Raw genomic sequence first — 21777 nt, forward strand, 5'->3', positions numbered from 1 at the left:
TCAGTGAGACCATTAGCAGCTTTGGAACAGTGTGATTCAGTGTGATTCAGCAGGTTCAAAGGGACAGAGACCAGAGAGAAGGGGAAAAGGACACAGAGGTTAGGCATCATCACATGCAACTCGCTGGGCAGAAAATGCTAGTGGGAGTGCAGGGAAAGAGTCATCAAGAGCTGGAGGAAAAGCAAAACACCACATGAAGGAATTGTGGAGGTTTTCTAGTCTTATATCTGTACGTTCATGTGTAAGATAGCTACATAAGAGACTACTGATCTCATGCCATTTTATCCGGAGGTATTCTGTCTTCCACCAGTTAATAGTGTGGGTAGGGAAGAGGGAAGCATGTGTTTAATTGTCAGAGCAGTGTGATGACCAATAACCTGAGTGCACTGGCCTAGTGGAAGAGTGTGTGTGTGTGAGTGAGGGGGGGGGGGGGGGGGGGTCTGTCCGGAGGTCGGTGATAATATCCAGGAAAAGGCACAGGGGAGAAAGGGAGTGCACAACTGTGCCACATCCTGTTTTGTAAACTGTATCCTGCAGCCTTTTGGAGTGCGGCTTGGGCAGAAGGATGAGGGAACGAGAGGGGAGAGAATGGGTAAGGTGGGTGGACAGTAGTGGAGGAAGGTTGTACATTAGCCAAGAAAAAACACATGCCGGGGTAAGAGGAGCATGGTGAATGAACTCCTCCTCTGTTGGAAGTAAAGGCATCATGCATCCCGCGGATGATTTACGAGTGGCCATGACTCGGGAAGCTTCACCTCCGCTTGGCACTTTGCATACACACGTTCTTCCGCCTCCCGGCGTCCGGGAAGCAAGCGAGCGCTTGTTTTCCCTCTATTGAGCTGGAAGTTAAGCGAGCAGAACACGCTTGCAAGTGATGCAAGACACGAGGTAGGGCAAGGTGAAATTAAAGTGCAGTGAAGACTATTGAGGGGAGAAGGACTAAGTGGCAATAAAAGCTTAATGGACCTTTACAAAAATAGTATGTTTTAGAATGAAAAGGAAGCGGAGCGTGCGATGGGCAGAAATGCTTCAATATCTAGTTTAGCGACAGTCAGTAGTAGGCAATTGTTAAATACATTGTTGCTCTCCTTTAGCAGAAGTCACGAACATTAACCTACATCGCTATCCAGTCATAATAGGAGTGACTGGATTACCGTATGCAATCACAGTTAACCTTAGTGTATTTTTTTTGCCAAATGTCTATCTCAGCTTGCTTACTCAGTTTGAGGAACAATGGTTTCAGATGTGCACATCGAACAAGCTCACCCAATTAAGCATTTATCTGGAAATCAGACCACCAGCCCTGATATTCTAACTATTACAGTACATGCATTTGGGAACACTGACAATGCATACGTTCCTTATCCACACAATCAAACAACATGTTTTGGCATAAATGTCCCTGCAATGACACAGCTCCCCATCCATCCCTTAGGCGCACATCTCTTGTTATTGATGACACATGGTAATGTAATGGTATATGCCTCACCCTTCCCAGCCCTGTGCACAAAAGCAAATATAGCCTATCACACTGCAGCGCACACAGACTGGTTACCCTTGTGCCCGGAGCTCCCCAGCGCTTATTCAGAGAGGAAACCACCGCACGCAACGCTAAGAATGACACTTCGGTTTATCGGTCGCCTTCGAGAACTTTGGATGTTTAGTTGCTATTTTAACTTTGAGCATTAATGGAATCAACAATAGACGAGTAAAATCGCTGCCTTCACAGCACCAGCAAAACATGTGTTGGAATTTAGGCTAAGAAGCAGCGGCTACAGATTGAAATAATTAGCCGTTTTTTTCATTCTTCAAAACAACAAAAGTGATATACATTATGCAATAATTCAGTCGCCTACTGCAGATTTTCACCTAACTTTTGTGTTATTTATGATCCCAAATACCAGCCAGAGCTTAGAGAATTTTCCTATAGGCCTAGTGTTGCCAATTTAGCAGCTTAGCCTATAGCCTAGTTCATAGACACTCCTGGCATACCTAGAGAGCTCTTTTTTTAATAAACGGGTTTCTGCGTTAAAGTAGGCAATTAAAGAAAACAACCGTTCAAATCTCCTGTTCAAACTAAACTGAAGGAAAGAGTCAGGAGATCAGGGATTTGCACTCTAGTAGGAGTGGTGCGCAACGTCTTTACAGCCTCGCATCTTCCATTGACAGGACAGCCGGGAGACAATCAACTGATAACATGGCGAGAAATAACCATCGACATTAAGGTAAAATGTCATTTTAATTCAATTTAGGCCAATCATGGAAAGTTTCACGCAATAGTCCAGGGTTCCCCAACTGCCATCCCACTGGTGATTTTATTTGGCTCCCCGAGATTTGTTTGTGGGGAAGAGGGGGGACATAAAAGACTGTAAAAACACCAGCAAATCTGTTCTTAGTGATTTTAATTTTGGAAATCTCTCCCGAAGTACGCACGCACAATAGAGATGTGATCTTATGCAAATGTAAGCACGGTTTGAAATGCTTGTTTTAGTCAACTTTTATATCTGTTTGGGCTTCTTGTGGTCAATTTGCAGTCTACAAATGATTTGTAATTAAGTTCGAACTCCGTGACTATCTTCTCAAGAAAACATCGTCTGAATCTAGTTGATTGATGATCCCTACAATAGGCTATCTGATATTAACAGTTCGAGTAGCTAGCCTATTTGGCTGCAAAGATGAGCACGCACTGACAGCTGAGTTAGTTTTGGCTTCACACACGCAATGGCATAGTAGTGAATCTTTTTAACTAGTGACAGGTTGGCTACGGGGTTATACTACATTTTTTGGTGTCTCAAGTAAGAAACTGACTGTTAGGCAATTGCTATATAAGCTATTTAAAGTTAAGTATACAGTGGCAGGTCTAGCCATCCTCCCTGACAAAGCAGTCAAATGCTAGACTTTATCATATCATGTGTCTTATCCACACACATCAAATAAGTTAATACCATGATGCTTCCCTTATCCCCCACCACCACCTTTTTTAAACGCTTATTCTGTCAATCGCCATCCATCCAAATTCCATGGTATTTCACATAGAATAAATTCAACACTACTTTGGTAGTCTTATCTAGTGGTTATTCAAAATCCTGCTACAGAATTGAACTGAATCATTCAAAAATAAAGGCCACATGCCTCTGGGAGTTGGGTTGGTGTCATGTTATAAATCATTATTCACAGGCCACCTCATGCACTGTGTGTTTGTTCCTGCCAGACCCTCTGTGGTTGATGGTGATGCCCGAGTCCAACCCAGCAATGCAGAGGACGAGAACCTGGTGGTGGCAGGGACGACTGGGGGTTCCTCTGCTGTTTCTGGTTTTCCCACTACTCAGGACCGAACCGCTCCAGCTCCAGCTGCCTTTCAATGGACTTTCGGAACCCCAGAATGTGACACTGGCTGCTATTCTGCCTTTGAGCAACACTGAATACCCGTGGGCCTGGCCTCGCGTGGGGCCCGCTCTGATGAGGGCTCTGGAGCGAGTCAATGACGACCCCACCCTGCTACCGGGCCACCGCCTTCGAATAGTCTACGACAGCAGCGAAAACAAGGACGGCGTCTGCTCCGACTCAGTGGCGCCATTGGTGGCCGTGGACTTTAAGTTCTCCTACGACCCATGGGCCTTCATCGGCCCTGGCTGCGACTATGCTTCATCTCCCGTGGGCCGCTTCACTACCCACTGGGACGTTCCCATGGTGACGGCCGGGGCAGCGGCCATCGGCTTCCACTTGTACACATCCATCACCAACACGGGCCCCACGCACAAGAAGCTGGGCGAGTTTGGGGTGCGCCTGCATCGGCATTTTGGCTGGCACAGACACGCCATGCTCATGTTCAGCGACAACAAGAACGACGACCGGCCGTACTACTTTACGGCCGAGGGGTTGTACACGCAGCTGCAGCTGGACAACATCACCACAGCAGACAAGGTCTTCAATGAGCAGAATGGACCGGTCCAGTATGATAACCTCATCAGTGTCATCAGCCAGAGTGCCCGAGGTGAGCTCCATGTCTAATCTCTGTCCATCTGACCTTTATCCTTTTTCTACCTAAAGTCTTCTGGACACCCTCTGCCATTATCTGGGTGACTGTTCCTTGTTCTCTTCTTGATATGAAATGTTTTTGGTTTGTTTGTACAATTGCATACAGACACGTACGTACATGTTGACATGGTTTTCTCATGCCAAAGACATGAGAAAATAGCTCTCAATCAGTCACAAACTCAGCTAGCAGTAGATTTGGTCAAATGTTTATGACCACGCATTAAAGCCATATGTTTCATGTGTGAAAATAAGTGGCCTGAATAATTGCTTTTGGCAGTAATGGTATTTTAATTCCGTTATTTCATGAAGCTGTAGCGAGCAGTCATTCCCAGTTGGTCCTTATTTTAAGATCCCCATGTGTATGCTGTTTTCATTTCCAACCACTCTTTTAATTATTTTGAATTGACCTGTAAACTTACTAATTATGTCGGCACATGACGTCCCAATTACCAGAATTAGGCCTACTTGCACAGTTTAAGTCCAATAGATTGAATGATATTATTTGAGCTTATGTTTTGTTGACCTAGTGAGTCAAACAGATGGACCTCGATGGAAAATGTAACCAAAAGCCGAATTAATGCATTGCCCTGGCAGATCGAGTATTCAAAATGCTGTCAACTTGCCACAACGACAATTAAAACACAACACAGTGAGGGAGAGAAAACAGACATCTGTTAACACACATTTAACAGACAGCATGACAATGTATACAACAAACACAACTCATTTTTCACTCTCCACTTTTAAATTCCACCAAGGGAACAACTATTTTAGAGAAATTGGAATTAAAACAAGGCAACAGTAAACATCTCGTCCTCCACGAAACGATCTCTGTGGCGTCTCATTCACCCAAGTATCGTCAAAATTGGGCCAGTGCTGTGAGAGATGTCGCGTGTGACTAACGGACGGAGACAAATCCACAGTCCCCTCCCCGATTTCATTGTGGGGGACAATGAATCCTGGCAGGTAAAAAAAAATGGAGAGTGGAGAGGGAGTTAGAGTGAAAAAGAGAGCATGTGCACAAGCAAAGTGATGGGTCTGTCAAAGATATAATGGACGAAACAGGATGGTGAAAGATAAATAAAGATCTACAGATAGAGTGCAAATAGTTAGACGACGTAGTCCTGCTGTCAGAGAGACGGCAAGAGTTGAAGTACAATAGCGTTGAAAGGAAGTAGAATAGTACTCCCTGCTTTGCTGGGCTATGGATGGTATTTTATTAGGATCCCCATTAGCTGTTGCAGAAGCAGCAGCTACTCATCCTGGGGTCCACATGAAACATGACATAATACAGAACAATAATAGACAAAACTACATTAAAAAAAATTTTAAACGGCACACGTAGCCTACCAATCAATGCATACACACAAACTATCTAGGTCAAATATGAATCATAACTAGTCCACTCCTCTGCTTTAGCTCCGTGTGTGGCAGTGGTCCTATCCATATGGCAGCAGGAGAACACCCTGTGTGCACATTCTGAAACGACATCTCACCACGTCTTCCCATTTAAGAGATGCTGCGTCTGGCACTGTCTGCAGGTGTGAGGAGCCTCGCTGGCATCACCTTGCTGGCATCACCTTGTTGCAGCCAGGCCACACAGGCACTAAAGTTTAGAAGAGAAGTAGAGGGAAATGCGTCCAGGAAATGCTGACAGAACATGTTCCTGAAAACTCTCTCACACACACACACACACTAAGTTGGGCACCTCCCCACCAAATAGCAATGGAAAGTTAAGGCCAACGTCAGCAGAGGCAACTCCACTTGGCATACAGATAACCTTATTATGTACTTGAGTGCTTCATTGTTATTTCAAATATGTAACTAATTAAAGGTGCACTATGCCAAAATTGCTCCGACATTTCCTGGTTTCTAAAATTCAAATAGTTTGCCTAATTTTAATTTTATGTGAGCAAGTGTAGTGTAGAGAATCACTACCATCTAAACCGCTGTGAAATATATTTTCCATAACCAAAAATATTGTTATTTCAGCTGGTGTACAAAACTGAAAGTAAAAGACACAAAAACTCAACTTTAGAATGGGAAGCATAGAAATAGCATACATAGACAAAATCTACCACTTCTTAGACTTGCTTTCAATGAGAATGACAGATCTATAATTCACATTTCTATGTGATTTTTGTTTAGATTACCCAAAAAGTTACATATTGCAGTTATAAGTGCTCACTGGCTAGCACCCTTAACTGAACCACCACCAAGCAATCGATATATCCAATATGAAGTTTGCGAGTACTGTGAACTTTAATTCGATGTGGCTTTAATTCGGCTTTAAGTCGATAATTGGCTAGTTCAGATGTTGAAATGTGTTGTCAGACTGGGTCTTCCCCCAAGAGAGAGTCCAAGACATACTGGAGGAGGCCACCTAGAGAGAGAGGATTAAAATAAACATGTTCTGGAGCCCTTCAGTTGGTGTGCTGTTTGAGTGTGAAGTTGACCTGAGACAAAGCTGTCATGTCCAGGCAAAATAACTCTTGTACAAAGGGCAAATGTGAACGGAAGAGGGAGATGTACAAAGGGCAAATGTGAACGGAAGAGGGACATGTACAAAGGGCAAATGGGAACGGAAGAGGGAGCTTGTTTTACCTTCTAAGACCTACAGCATTTCATTAGCATTTTTTCACACTACTGAATTCTTTATTTTGGAATTAATCCACAAGAAACTGTATCTAGTTGGCTGTAAAATCCAACAATGTGTGAATGGGAACACTTGATTCTAGTTGGATTGTAATGGAGAAAGTCTTTGTTTCCTTCAAGTAGACATATGCATTTCTGTTGCCAGTACTTTGTGTTCTTAGTGTTCTTAGCCTCAGGACACACTGAAGAAGGTACATGAAAGCACATTGAATGATCAGATTCTATAGATTTAACTTATGACTTCTTCAATTTGATCATAAGCTATTTGATTATTATTAGCAGATGGTATTCATTTTAACATGGCTTCTTTCAATTTATTTGGCTTGCTGTATAGCTGTAAATGTGGAATTTTGATAGTGTGGCTCATGGTTTCTGAAAAGAGGACATTACATGAACTTGAATGGTAGAATGTTGGTGGTATAACTGCCCTGTCAGGAACCACCTGGCGCTGTGCCCGGCCTCAAGCCCACTCCCCCAGTTCCCACATGGGTACGACAACATTTCTAATTAAAAGTCCCAAACTTAAGAAAGAGGTCAATCCAGTGGCCCCTCTTTGACTTTATAAGGCAAACGGCTTGGGACATTTCCGACACCAAGATATTTCCTGTGAAACATCATTTGTCCAGATTTTTTTTGTTCTCTAATGTTTTGTACGGCTATTTCTGGTACCGGCCCCGTATGATCGCCATCTGAGTTTATTGACTGTCACACAGTCGTTTGTCTCACCGAGCAACCGGGGAATCAATTTGCAGGCTAAGCTGACCCAGCAGGAGTGGAGTGGTGATTGGTGGGAGAGAGAAGGAGAGAGAGAAGCGGGATGGCTGGCTCTTCAGCTCTACCCCAGTCCATTGTGAGGGATGCTCCGTTCTCACATGGTCTTCACTGCACTCCCTCTCCCTCACCAGGAGCCTGAAGTTTTCGTGGTTGGTCAAAAATAATACAGGACCATCAGTGCCCCCTCTGCCTCCCTTCAACAACCACCGCTTCACAAGATTAGGAAACCAATGGGAACCACTCTTAACTGGTCAGAACACACCGTTTAAAATTAATTATTCTTTCAATTACCCAGGGCTCCGTACAATATCAGAGTGTTTTCCTCTTGTATTTTTTCGGTTATAGCCTGTCCAAGCCCCAGGGCCTCTGGAATGATTTAAGGCTGGTGGTAAAAGGGGTTTGGGTTTTGGGGGAGAGGCGTTGGGGGGGGGCTCTGTAACAACGTCATTTGATGAAGTGATTTGCAAGCAGAGATCTATATCGGAGCCAGCAGTCCCATTTAAAAGGCAAAATATAAGCCTGGTTTCTCTGGCTCTTTGGGTTGGAGTGGAGGCAGAGAGCGCCCCTAATTCAAACAGCATGGAGACTTCCAGTGTGGGATTACTTAGTGGTGCTGTGGCTGTCTCATCCTTCTTGTTTACCCCCCCAGCAGCATTTATTAAATCAAAGCTGGGGATAGTGTCGGTTTGTTATACTGGAAGGCAAGAGAAGGGGATGGAGAGAGAGAATGAGAGAAGGAAAACATTTTTCAGAATGTTTTCTAACTGATTTGACATTGGGAATGTTTTCAAATACTTCAGAGAACATTAAGAAACAACGTTCTTCTGGGGGAATTTCAGTACTTCAGCATAACGTTTCTTCAGCATTCTATTTAAAAATGCACTATGCAGAAATCTCTCCGCCGTTTCCTGGTTGCTAAAATTAGAATAATTTCAGTTTCTGACAAAACAAGGAGTTATTGTGTAGAGAATCATTGTACCATCTAAACTGCTGTGAAATGCAGTATATTTTCCATAATCACAAATATTGTATTTTGAGCTGTTTTGAAGCTGGTGTGCAAAACCGAAAGTAAAAATCATCAAATCAAATTGTATTTGTCACATGTGCTGAATACAACAGTAGACCTTACTGTGAAATGCTTACTAAAAGCCCTTAACCAACAATGCAGTTTTAAGAAAAACAAGTGTTATTTACTCAAATAAACGGAAGTTAAAAAAATATATACACAAATAAGAAAATGTACATGTAGGTAGAGGTAAAGTGACTATGTATAGATAATAAACAGAGTAGCAGCAGCGTAAAAATGGGGGGTGAGGGGGGTCAATGCAAATAGTCCAGGTAGCCATTTGATTAGCTGTTCAGGAGTCTAATGGCTTGGGGGTAGAAGCTGTTAAGAAGCTGAAAAGACACTTAAGAACGGGAAGTATAGAAATAGTGCACATAAAACAGATCTACCACTTAGACTTACTTTCATTGGGAATGAAAGATCTATAACTTGCATTTCTATGATAATTGGGTCAGTCATGTTCTCAAATTGTTCTGAGAACATTAAGAAAACGTTCCATAAAAACCACAACTTTAACGTTCAGAGAACGTTCTAAGAATGTTATTTAAAAATCTACACGCCATTCTCAGCATCAACAAAACTCTTAGAGGATAATATCTTGTTTTATGTGTTTAGGTGTGTTGGTGGCACCCACTGATTGGCCACACCTGATCTTAATCAGTGCTTTGTTCCTTTGAATGGGGTCTGTTTGAAAATACTAAAATGAACAGCTTTGAATGCGTAAAAAACAAATGGAATGCTAGCTCCATTCTGGTGGCACAGTGGACTCATTCCATGGATAGAGAACAGAAGATTATAGGTTCAAATCTCACTGATGCCATGTCACAATAAAAAAATGTGTTTGCATGTTTAGGTAATTAATTTCCATGTGTCCTATCTGTGATTGGCACAACAAAGTTAACTCAAAATGAGCTAACAGTGTTATTAAAAGTCTTAATGAAATGTTCAATTAAAGTTTTTAGAAAGTTATTCAAAAACCTCCAAATAACCTATAATTTCCATTGTTAGTGTTAATAAAACCTCCCAGGAAAATCTCCAATGAACCAGAGTAAAACATTCTCAGAACCTCCCTGCAACCTAAAAATGAAAGTTCCCAGAACAGGCAACATTTTCACTTCTATTCTCAGAACCTTGAAAAAATGTTCAGTTGACCGGTCAGGAAATGCATGGCTTCGTTCCCACAACCAATGTGAAACCAAAAGCTTACGTTCCCACAACTTCCAAGAAACTAAATGTGCTAGCTGGGAGAGCTTTTGTAATACTGTTCCATTATTACTTCTAATTTCCCCGGTAGCATTGCGTCTTTCACAGTCATGCTGATAAAGAGTATTTGGATCAGAGTCATAGATCTCACCAGAAGGGAAGACTGAGTGTGCCAGAATGTGGCAGCTTGTCGAACAACCCGAGGGGCAATGAGAAAACAGTTTGGTTTAAATTACTCCCAGAGAAATATGCAAAGTCATTTTTTTGATCGCATTCCAAACAATTTAGTTCTGGCTGTTTATCCTCCTGTTCAAATTTCAACCAATTGTAGTACCTTACTTGCATAAATATTACTTGCCCTGTGTAGATGCAAAGAAAGTTACAAAACAATTAGTTCGAAACATAGAAACGAGTGAGAGAAGTAAAGACAGAAAGAGATGGCGGAGTCTTGGCCAGTGAGGGGTGTCTCTGAGAAAGAAAGAAAAATACCAAGAGAGCCAAAACAGAAGGAACGAGAGAAATACACATTTAGTGTGAATGAAAGCACAGAGCTGCTTTGTAAAGCTCACTACGTCTAAACCGCATTTTAGCTGGATTTGTGAGTTTACTCTTCACTGAGGAGGGATTATGAGGCACTGGCATTGTCATGGTATTTGGATAGATGCTCCATTTTCTTTCCTACTCCCGATGTGCCATGATGAAAGTTTGACGGAGAGGAGGATCCGCAATCATGTCTGAGCCGAGGAGATAGTTTCCATGGCGACAGGCAGCATCTGCGCAGGAACGTGTGGGCATGACAGGAGCTGTCACCTGCCCTCCCGTGTCGTATATTTTCATCGGGCGCACAGTGGAACTGTCAGTGTGACCACAACTCTTTACTCCCTCTCTTTCACATGCTCTCAAACATACAGAAGCACACATTCTCTCTCTCTCTCTCTCTCCCTCTCTCTCAAATACACACACAATAACCATATGTTTGAAAATATGTCACTTTGTCTATGCATGTGCATCTGACAGGCTAAATTGAATGTGTGGATGTTCAATACTCCCAGATACACGTAAATCAAATCAAAGATTTGCTTTTTACCTAAACATTAACTGCAATTGCCATAAATAATTTACAAGCCAGGACTTAGAGAACTGACATATGCATGCTTCAGCAGAGTAACTTTGGACTAGCCTTTACCAGACTGATTACTGCTGAATCCGTGTAGGTTAACTGAATGTAAGCTCGCAAGACATCCAGAATGTTGTACAAGGTTAACTTTGGACTCCAATTAATCAAAATCCTATCTATTTTGACCCTCACCTCAATTCCTTTAAATTGCTTGTCTTTTTCTAAATATGAGGATGTAGAAAAAAAAACGGACCAGTTTCTACAGGAGCAATATGGCAGAGCCTTACCTCATCACACTCTAGGTGGGATATGTTGACAGAACTCTGCATTCTTAGAGTATCTACAGTGAATTGTACCCCAGGGGGAATTCTTTTACATTTGAACTCTGGGGACATGGTTACAAATTGAACAGACAAACTCGTGTTTGCTTTAATTGTTGTTACATTGTTAAGTTGCTGAACTGTAGAGATTATTTGCAAGCATTTATTCACTTTTTTTCAACTTGCCTGGATTTGATTCACTTCAAACTAGAAATTGGTTGTGCAAGCAAGGGCGTCCCTAGAAGTTTTGTCACACACATTAAATCATGTCAAATAAATCAACTATTCCCATTCATTAGGCTATGTTCAGTTTTATCTATGCAACTGCTACTGTGAAATGTTTTATTTGCCACTATCGACAACAGTTTAAGTCAGCACTGACTGTTTGTCAATAGAATGGATTATAGTTTTTGAGTGAACACGCTCCCTGTCATCATTTCAAATTATATGCTTGAACAGAGGTTGATCATTGGTTGAGTTGTCACATCAACTGAGAAGATAAACTGATGCCTTGTGCGCTGGGGCAAAATGATACGATATCGTTCCACTTCTCTGAATTGGAGAGAATTACTTTCACACCAGCTGGGAATCTAACATCTTTTCCTATTGGCAAACTAGGTCGCCTTTTTTTTCCCTCTTCATTTTGGCAGAAAATGCTATCACACCTGTTAAAAAAAACAAGCAACCCCTTTCAAACGATCCAGGTTTGACAGATATCCACCTTAGATGGTCCATGGCGGTCAGTACGGGTATGAAGTACAGTTGAACGGACATTGCTGAACGCACCCTGAATCTAACACCCCCTCCAATTGAGCCAGATTTGAAAGACAACTGAAGAGGAATCCACCTGAGGGGGGTCAGTGTTTAGGCCTAACACTCAGACAGGACGATGCACCTGGACACCGGCGCGGCTACGCAACAGACGTGGCATGTTCTTTGGCTGAAAAACAACTGAGGCGCGGCTCCGGGTTCGACGCCTCGGTAAATGGCACAACACACACACACACACGCACACGGGAAAACACACAGAGGAGCGAAGGGTCTGACCCTATCTGATTTATTACGGCTGATACGGTTGATCATGACGCTGGTCGAAAGATTGCTGGTCCGGTTAGCATGGCAAACGCTCCCCTGGATTCAGTGGGCTATAATAAAGGGGGCCATCTGTTGCCGCTGGAGATGCGAGGCCTACGTGCCGTGTGCCAAGACAGGAGAGGCTGTAATTGCTGCTGTTTGCCGTATGCAAGGCCCGCCGTCGCTCGTCATGAACGTGCTGGACGTAGTGTGTAAACAAGATGGGCCTGCTGCTGCTTTTCTTTCACCACGTAGAAGCCAACTCTGCCATATGTACTTCCTCGACACAAGAAAAATGGGTTCGACGGAATGGAAATATGTTACTCCGAGCTAAACATTTGAACATAATGTCAGAGAACTTAGTCAACCTGCTAATATTCCCTGGCAGATATTTTATCTTAAAAAAAACTCCCAGACCTTGGTGATGACAAGCATACCCATAACTTGATGCAGCCACCACTATGCTTGAAAATATGAAGAGTGTTACTCTGTTGTGTTGGGTTTGCCCCAAACATAACGCTTTGTATTCAGGACATAAAGAAAATTTCATTGCCAAATTTTTTGGCAGTTTTAATTTAGTGCCTTATTGCAAACAGGATGCATGTTTTGGAATATTTATTATTCTGTGTGGTCTTTGTTCTTTTCACTCGGTCATTTAGGTTAGTATTATGGAGTAATTACAATGTTGTTGATCCATCCTCAGAGTTTAATGGCTGCGATAGGAGAAAACTATCTGTTTTAAATTCACCATTGGCCTCATGATGAAATACCTGAGTGGTTTCCTTTCTCTTAGGAAGGACGCCTGTATCTTTGCAGTGACTAGGTGCATTGATACAACATTCAAAGTGTAATTAATAACTTCACCATGCTTAAAGAGATGGTCAATGTCATTTTTAAAATGTATTTTACCCCATCTACCAATAAATGCCTTTCTTTATGAGGCATTGGAAAACCTCCCTGGCTTTGTGGTTGAATCTGTGTTTGAAATTCACTGCTCGACTGAGGGACCTTGCAGATAATTGTGTGGGTTACAGAGCTGAGGTAGTCATTCAAAAGTCATGTTAAACACAATTGCACACAGAGTGAGTCCATGCAACTTGTGACTTGTTAAGCACATTTTTACTCCTGAACTTATATAAGCTTGCCATGATAAAGAGGTTGAATACTAATTGACTCAAGATATTTCAGCTTTTCATTTGTAAATAATTTGTAAACATTTCCAAAAACATAATTCCCCTTTCACATTATGGGGTGTTGTGTGTAGTCCAGTGACACAAATTCTCAATATAATACATTTTAAATTCTGGCTGTGACAACAAAATGTGGAGAAGGTGTGAATACGTTCTGAAGGAACTGTACATCGACAAGATAGAGACCATGTGAGCAAGGGAGAGAAAGGGCAAGAGTGAGAAAGTGGAAAAAAAAGAGAGCGAGAGAGAGAAATGAGAGAGCGATGGAAGAGAGCAATGCAAAAGAAAGAGGAGAGCGACGACCGAGTATAAATAATGAGTGATAAGGAAAAAGAGGAGAGAGATGGAGACAGAATGTGTGTGTGAGATGGATTAGCCCGTCCTTCAGTAATTAAGTCTCCCAGCTCCTCAGTCTTAAGTCTCTCACCACGGCTAATTTACATTAGCCGCTTCACAGCCACATCCAGCAGAACCATTTAATTTGGCAGAATTTGTTTAGAATAATGAACCTTTCTTTGAAGCTTTACATTTGGCATTACGACATAGGTTGTTTCAGGTTAGGGAATAACTTGTGTCAGTTGGTATTGTTTTTGTCCATATACACCTGGTTGTTTTGTCAGGTATAGGGTGGATTTTTTTTCAGGAAAGGTTGATTTATGCCACAATTGATTAATTATATTGATCAGATACTATAGTGGCCACTTTTCAATTAAAGAAATGTCTTCAAAAATGGAAGGCAGTCTGTAGGAGATCAGATGGGACCATTCTAGCCGATGAGAGTCCAGATGTGCCTGTTGTTCACACGCATAACGATTTCCACTAGTTATCACAGCCACAAAGTCAAAATTGGCTATATCATAAATATTCATGAAAACAAACATGTGTTTTTTGGTAATATTTTTAAGGTTAGCAATGTGGTTAGGGTTAGAATCTAAATTTAAGAAAATCAATTCTAGAAATAGGCAGGGTAGTGACTGTGGCTGTGGTAACTAGTGGAGACCAGGCACAAATCTGATATAAATGTTTCTGGTATGTCACAGTGGGTCAGAAGTTTAGATACACTCAATTAGTATTTGGTGGCATTGTCTTTAAATTGTTTAACTTGGGTCAAACATTTCGGTTAGCATTCCACAAGCTTCCCACAATAAGTTGGGTGAATTTTGGCCCATACCTCCTGACGACAGAGCTGGTGTAACTGAGTCAGGTTTGTAGGCCTCCTTGCTCGCGCACGCTTTTTAAATTCTGCCCACAAATTTTCCATAGGATTGAGGTCAGGGCTTTGCAATGGCCACTCCAATACCTTGACGTTGTTGTGCTTAAGCCATTTTGCCACAACTTTGGAGGTATGCTTGGGGTCATTGTCCATTTGGAAGACCCATTTGTGACCAAGCTTTAACTTCCTGACTGATATCTTGAGATGTTGCTTCAATATATCCACATCATTTTCCTCTCTCGTGGTCGCATCTATTTTGTGAAGTGCAGCAGCTCCTCTTGCAGCAAAGCACTCTCACAACATGATGCTGCCACCCCCATGCTTCACGGTTGGGATGGTGTTCCTCGGCTTGCAAGCCTCCCCCTTTTTCCTCCAAACATAACAATGGTCATTATGGCCAAACAGTTCTGTTTTTGTTTCATCAGACCAGAGGACATTTCTCCAAAAAGTATGATCTTTGTCCCCATGTGCAGTTTCAAACCGTAGTCTGGCTTTTTTATGGCGGTTTTGGAGCAGTGGCTTCTTCCTTGCTGAGCGGCCATTCAGGTTATGTCGATATAGGACTGGTTTTACTGTGGATATAGATGCTTTTGTACCTGTTTCCTCCAGCATCTTCACAAGGTCCTTTGCTGTTGTTCTGGGATTGATTTGCACTTTTCGCAACAAAGAACGTTCATCTCTAGGAGACACCGATCTGGAAGGAGACGCGTTCTATGACGGCTTGCGTGGTCCAGTGGTGTTTATACTTGCGTACTATTGTTTGTACAGATGGACGTGGTACCTTCAGGCATTTGGAAATTGCTCCCAAGGATGAACCAGACTTGTGGAGGTCTACAAATTTTTATCTGAGGTCTAGGCTGATTTCTTTTGATTTTCCCACGATGTCAAGCAAAGAGGCACTGAGTTTGGGGGTAGGCCATGAAATACATCCACAGGTACCCCTCCAATGATGACAAATTAGCCTATCAGGAGCTTCTAAAGCCATGACATAATTTTCTGGAATTTTCTAAGCTGTTTAAAGGCACAGTCAACTTAGTGTATGTAAACTTCTGACCCACTGGAATTGTGATACAGTGAATTATAAGTTAAATAATCTGTCTGTAAACAATTGTTGGAAAAATTACTTGTCATGCACAAAGTAGATGTCCTAACCGACTTGCCGAAACTACAGTTTGTTAACAAGAAACTAGTGGAGTTGTTGAAAAACAAGTTTTAATGACTCCAACCTAAGTGCATGTAAACTTCCGACTTCAACTGTATATGTATTTTAAATATATCTAAAAATAATTTTAAAAACGTTGACTTCCAAATGACACCACATTGTAGGAATGACCCAGCTATGCTTTCCCACCTTATTTACTAGCTAGGTAACTTACCATCTGACTGCAGGTAACATTACCCAGAGTAGCTAACGTCAATGTAAACCCCTGCGATTAGTTTTGGTTTTGATAATGTTAGCGATCTACGCACACACCAATGACCTGTAAATCACCAGCAGTAGCTAGGTAGCTACAGTACATTTGGCCAACTAATTTTCCTCATCTCTCCTTCTTAGTAGCTTATTAATGCCCCCCCCCCCCTCTCACAAACTATGATAGCTAGTTAGATACAGTGGGGAGAACAAGTATTTGACACACTGCCGATTTTTGCAGGTTTTCCTACTTACAAAGCATGTAGAGGTCTGTAATTTTTATCATAGGTACACTTCAACTGTGAGAGACGGAATCTAAAACAAAAATCCAGAAAATCACATTTGTATGATTTTTAAGTAATTATTTTGCATTTTATTGCATGACATAAGTATTTGATACATCAGAAAAGCAGAACTTAATATTTGGTACAGAAACCTTTGTTTGCAATTACAGAGATCATACGTTTCCTGTAGTTCTTGACCAGGATTGCACACACTACAGCAGGGATTTTGGCCCACTCCTCCATACAGACCTTCTCCAGATCCTCCAGGTTTCGGGGCTGTCGCTGGGCAATACGGACTTTCAGCTCCCTCCAAACATTTTCTATTGGGTTCAGGTCTGGAGACTGGCTAGGCCACTCCAGGACCTTGAGCTGATTCTTATGGAGCCACTCCTTAGTTGCCCTGGCTGTGTGTTTCGGGTCGTTGTCATGCTGGAAGACCCAGCCACGACCCATCTTCAATGCTCTTACTGAGGGAAGGAGGTGGTTGGCCAAGATCTCGCGATACATGGCCCCATCCATCCTCCCCTCAATATGGTGTAGTCATCCTGTCCCCTTTGCAGAAAAGCATCCCCAAAGAATGTTGTTTCCACCTCCATGCTTCACGGTTGGGATGGTGTTCATGGGGTTGTACTCATCCTTCATCTTCCTCCAAACACGACGAGTGGAGTTTAGACCAAAAAGCTCTATTTTTGTCTCATCAGATCACATGACCTTCTCCCATTCCTCCTCTGGATCATCCAGATGGTCATTGGCAAACTTCAGATGGGCCTGGACATGCACTGGCTTGAGCAGAGGGACCTTGCGTGCGCTGCAGGATTTTAATCCATGACTGTGTAGTGTGTTACTAATGGTTTTCTTTGAAACTGTGGTCCCAGCTCTCTTCAGGTCATTGACCAGGTCCTGCCGTGTAGTTCTGGGCTGATCCCTCACCTTCCTCGTGATCATTGATGCCCCACGGGGTGAGATCTTGCATGGAGTCCCAGACCGAGGGTGATTGACCGTCATCTTGAACTTCTTCCATTTTCTAATAATTGTGCCAACAGTTGTTGCCTTCTCACCAAGCTGCTTGCCTATTGTCCTGTAGCCCAACCCAGCCTTGTGCAGGTCTACAATTTTATCCCTGATGTCCTTACACAGCTCTCTGGTCTTGGCCATTGTGCAGAAGTTGGAGTCTTTGAGTGTGTGGACAGGTGTATTTTATACAGGTAACAATTTCAAACAGGTGTAGTTAATACAGGTAATGAGTGGAGAACAGGAGGGATTCTTAAAGAAAAAGTAACAGGTCTGTGAGAGCTGGAATTCTTACTGGTTGGTAGGTGATCAAATACTTATGTCATGCAATAAAATGCAAATTAATTACTTAAAAATCATACAATGTGATTTTCTTTGAATTTTTGTTTTAGATTCCGTCTCTCACTGTTGAAGTGTACCTATGATAAAATGACAGACCTCCTACATGCTTTGTAAGTAGGAAAACCTGCAAAATCGGCAGTGTATCAAATAATTGTTCTCCCCACTGTAGCTAGCTTAGTTAACCCAGTTAACCGCAAGTTAGCTAGTTAGCAGATCAGTTAGCTATGCTTTCCCTCCTTGTAGCTAGCCAAATATATTTAGCAATCCACTTCTGTTTGTGTTGTAACATTAGCTAGCTAGTTAGCTAGCATCTGCATTCTTGAGAAAGGTCTACATAAAATAATTGTTTCGACTTGGACAGATTACAAAATGTTTAGAAAATTATTCTGACAAAAATGTGTACTTACAGTCCCCACTCACCTGTCCTCCACTTTTTGAAAGTCGTCAGTGTGCTGTGTGGCTTTTGTGTGGTCTTGAGAGGAGCAAATGGCGCGAATGGTTCAAAGTATTTTGTCCCTCTAGCACTTTGCAGTAAAGTTGTCACAGAAGCAAATGGTTGTTAAAATATCTAATTCATATTGCTATTAATTAATTTCTTAAATTGTGCACCCATAAGATTACAGGCTGTTTTCAGTCATATTCTTCCTGTGTCAGAACATTTTGACAACTTGACAGGGTACATTTGTTGGAAGAAAATCCATATTTTCTGAATATTTTGTGGATATTTCCATGAAGCCACATCATTTTATCAATATAGGCTATGCAATACATGATTCTTTTTGTGGATTTCATGTTTTCAATGAGTACAGCAAGCTAGCGGTAAGGCTGATCTTTGGTAACATTTAGACCAAAATTAACTGACTATTTTTGGGCGAAATAGCAGCCATGATGGACGGACCAGATATCACCCATAATTTGACGTCTATTGACTTAACGTGCTGAGTGAGATGTTCTCCAGCCAGATATCAACTAATTGATATTTTTTCCATGCAATGTTTTAATTCTGGGATGATTTCACCAATGATAATGAGACTTCACTTTATCCTCTGTCTTAGCCTCAGAAATGATAAAGTGTGTTACACAGAACAAAGCCATTAGAGTCCCCTTCAAACCCGTATGCCTTTTTCATATTTTGTTCCTATGGGCTCAACAGTAATTAGCTCTTCTTTAGTTGATTGTTAAGCGGCTCGTTAGGAGAACCGATCTCGGATAATTATCATAGAGATTGACCTAGTATGTGAAGTCATCAGTGAAGCGCAGTTGACCCCATGGAGAGGGGGATATTGAGTTTCCCTCACTGTATAATAGATATAGAAATATAATGGGGGTTGGATGAATTGGTTAAACTGTGCGTATGCCTGATGCGTAAGGGAGAATGTAACACGGGGCGAAAGTAACACGCCCATTTTCTCAGATAACACAGAAGCTAGAATGGTGCACTGAAGTCTCAAGTGTATGTGACAAATAACATTTGATTTGATTTGCACTGAAGTCAGCATGCCCCCCTAATGCGGAGGACAACCTCCCTTTTAAAAAAAGAGCCCAGTTCGACCACCAGTCCCAACAAAAAGTGGTTTTGAGCAATGTAAGTTTAAAAAAGCAGACATGACAAGGACAGCTGCAACACACCTGATTTTTTTTATTTTAATTTTATTTGAAATTTGACCCCTTTTTCTCCCCAATTTCATGGTATCCAATTGTTGTAGTAGCTACTATCTTGTCTCATCGCTCCCATACGGGCTCGGGAGAGACAAAGGTTGAAAGTCATGCGTCCTCCGATACACAACCAAGCCGCACTGCTTCTTAACACAGCGCACATCCAACCCGGAAGCCAGCCGCACCAATGTGTCAGAGGAAACACCGTGCACCTGGCCACCTTGGTTAGCGCACACTGCGCCCGGCCTGCCACAGGAGTCACTGGTGCGCAATGAGACAAGGACACCCCTACCGACCAAGCCCTCCCTAACCCGGACGACGCTAGGCCAATTGTGCATCGCCCCACGGACCTCCCGGTCGCGGCCTGTTACGACAGAGCCTGGGCGCGAACTCAGGGACTCTGATGGCACAGCTGGTGCTGCAGTACAGTGCCCTTAACCACTGCGCCACCCGGGAGGCCTGCAACACACCTAATTGATAGGCCTAAGCATGAATAGTAATAGAAAATCTCCCACTACATTTACATTAAAGTGAGATGATAAAAGGATAGTTAATATAGCAATTATGTGATCCAATTTTGTCCGATTAATATTGTAAGGCAAAATATAGTGCTTGCGCAACATTACGATGTTGACGTATGGTTCATTTTCATGAATGTAGAACCTATAGCATTCATTATTCAAATCAACAAAAACATTAAATTAGAACTGATAGTACATTTGTTGAAAGTAACAACCATTACAAACCAGAAACATGGAGATAAGACCGATATTGTGCACTTCTCGCCACGTCTTACTTCTGTCCCAGAGCTGTGTTACTGCTGCCACACTGGCAGGTACAAAAGTAACGTTGTGGTCAATGTTCCTTCTAAGCTGCACACGTGCCCACTCAAAAGTAATATCAGCCTATACAGAGAAGCACGAGATTGAATTTCACTCAACTTTCTAGAGTTTTCCCCGTTAGTTAACACATATCGTTTCCCTTTACTGTGGGAATTGTGATTAAATCAACGCAATATTAGCGGCCACGTGTGCACATTTGTTCATATCCTTTGCTCGTTAGCGAGTTATTAGCCCAGTTATAGATCATTTGTAGTCAGCAATGGGGGAGTGATTGCTTCCTACAAGGGTACAAAACGTGTGCATATTCTAGTGTCATGTCTTTACTATCATTAAACTGAAGATTAATCTTTAGCAAATGGCTCTCTGTAATTGTTATTACGTGATTAAACTGATTAATCATGTAACTGTAATTCACTAGGAAGTCGGGGCACCAAGGAAAATATTCAGATTACAAAGTTATAATTTTCGTAATGTAACTTTTTCAGATATTTTCATATCTGATCAATAGTCTTCTGATTAATGAATTCTTCTTTACCTCACGTTAGTCTCATTCCAAACGTCGTAAATTGTTGGTTATCTGCATGAACCCAGTCTTCACTATGAGTCATCCATACATCAATTGTCTTAAAATAATTTATTTACTAACTAAGTCATTCACAGAAATGCATTAACAAACAGTAGATAGTTACAAGGAAATGATAACTAACTAAGTAATTCACAGAAATGCATTAACAAACAGTAGATAGTTACAAGGAAATGATAACGGAGTTTCCCTAGTGGGATAAACCGGCATCACGGCTTGGTGTACAAAAGGGAAGTGGGGGTCGAATGAGAAGACAACACACAGTTGATAATTATAACAATTGAAATGCTAATCCTTTGCACATGAACTCTCACTCATTCGGGAACAACTGCAATCAATATATATGTTTACGCTCAGTGTGTCGTCGGGGTCTCTGTTGAAAAGTTTGTTTCTGTTGGAGAATTTGTCCACCCTCTCTGTCGTGGTTAGATTGGATAGTTCAGAGTGACATTCATTCATGTCGTTATGGATAGATGTTTCGGCGGTTGTCAGTCTTCGTGTTCAATGATACTGAATTCCTAGCTGCAGACTAGTAATTAATATCAAAGACTTGTTCTTATTCTGTCGGTATCGATAGTCTAAGAGTTTAACCACGTGGGATGGTTAAAAGATTCAGCAGTCTGGTTTCAAACCTTGGCCCTCTCGTTATCGAGGTAAGCTGGTCTGCAACCTTTGTCCTCCTGTAATTGAGAGCAACATGGTCTGTTGAGAAATTCTCACGGTGGGGGTTATATTCGGAATTGCAGAAAAGGGCCTGTTCCAGGATGCCCGACCATAACTGTGCTCATGGGTGGTCCTCTGATTTAGTTAAACTCAAAAGGGAATTGTAGTTTCCTTCATTAAACAGTCCAAAATCACATTACACAATTTTACAAACAGTATCATCCTCACTCATTCATCTTATACAACAATTAGATGTAAACCTCATAACTGAGGCTATTATATAAACAGCGTCATGGTAATGTGGCCGTATTGTCTCCCATGAGTTTCACAAAATT

The 21777-nt window shown here is 41.9% G+C and overlaps 1 protein-coding gene across 1 annotated transcript in view; it reads left to right on the forward strand.

Moving 5' to 3' along the window:
- The first annotated feature begins 1508 nt into the window (after positions 1-1508).
- Positions 1509-21777, forward strand: part of LOC115131549 (atrial natriuretic peptide receptor 1-like) — a 118812-nt gene continuing 98543 nt past the window's right edge. The window contains exons 1-2 of the mRNA XM_029663348.2: positions 1509-2225; positions 3212-3994. Of these exons, the coding sequence (XP_029519208.1) occupies positions 3226-3994 (769 nt within the window). The 5' untranslated portion in view covers positions 1509-2225; positions 3212-3225. The remainder of the gene's footprint in view (positions 2226-3211; positions 3995-21777) is intronic.

This window comes from Oncorhynchus nerka, linkage group LG7 (genome assembly GCF_034236695.1).
Source record: "Oncorhynchus nerka isolate Pitt River linkage group LG7, Oner_Uvic_2.0, whole genome shotgun sequence".
Taxonomy (NCBI): domain Eukaryota; kingdom Metazoa; phylum Chordata; class Actinopteri; order Salmoniformes; family Salmonidae; genus Oncorhynchus; species Oncorhynchus nerka.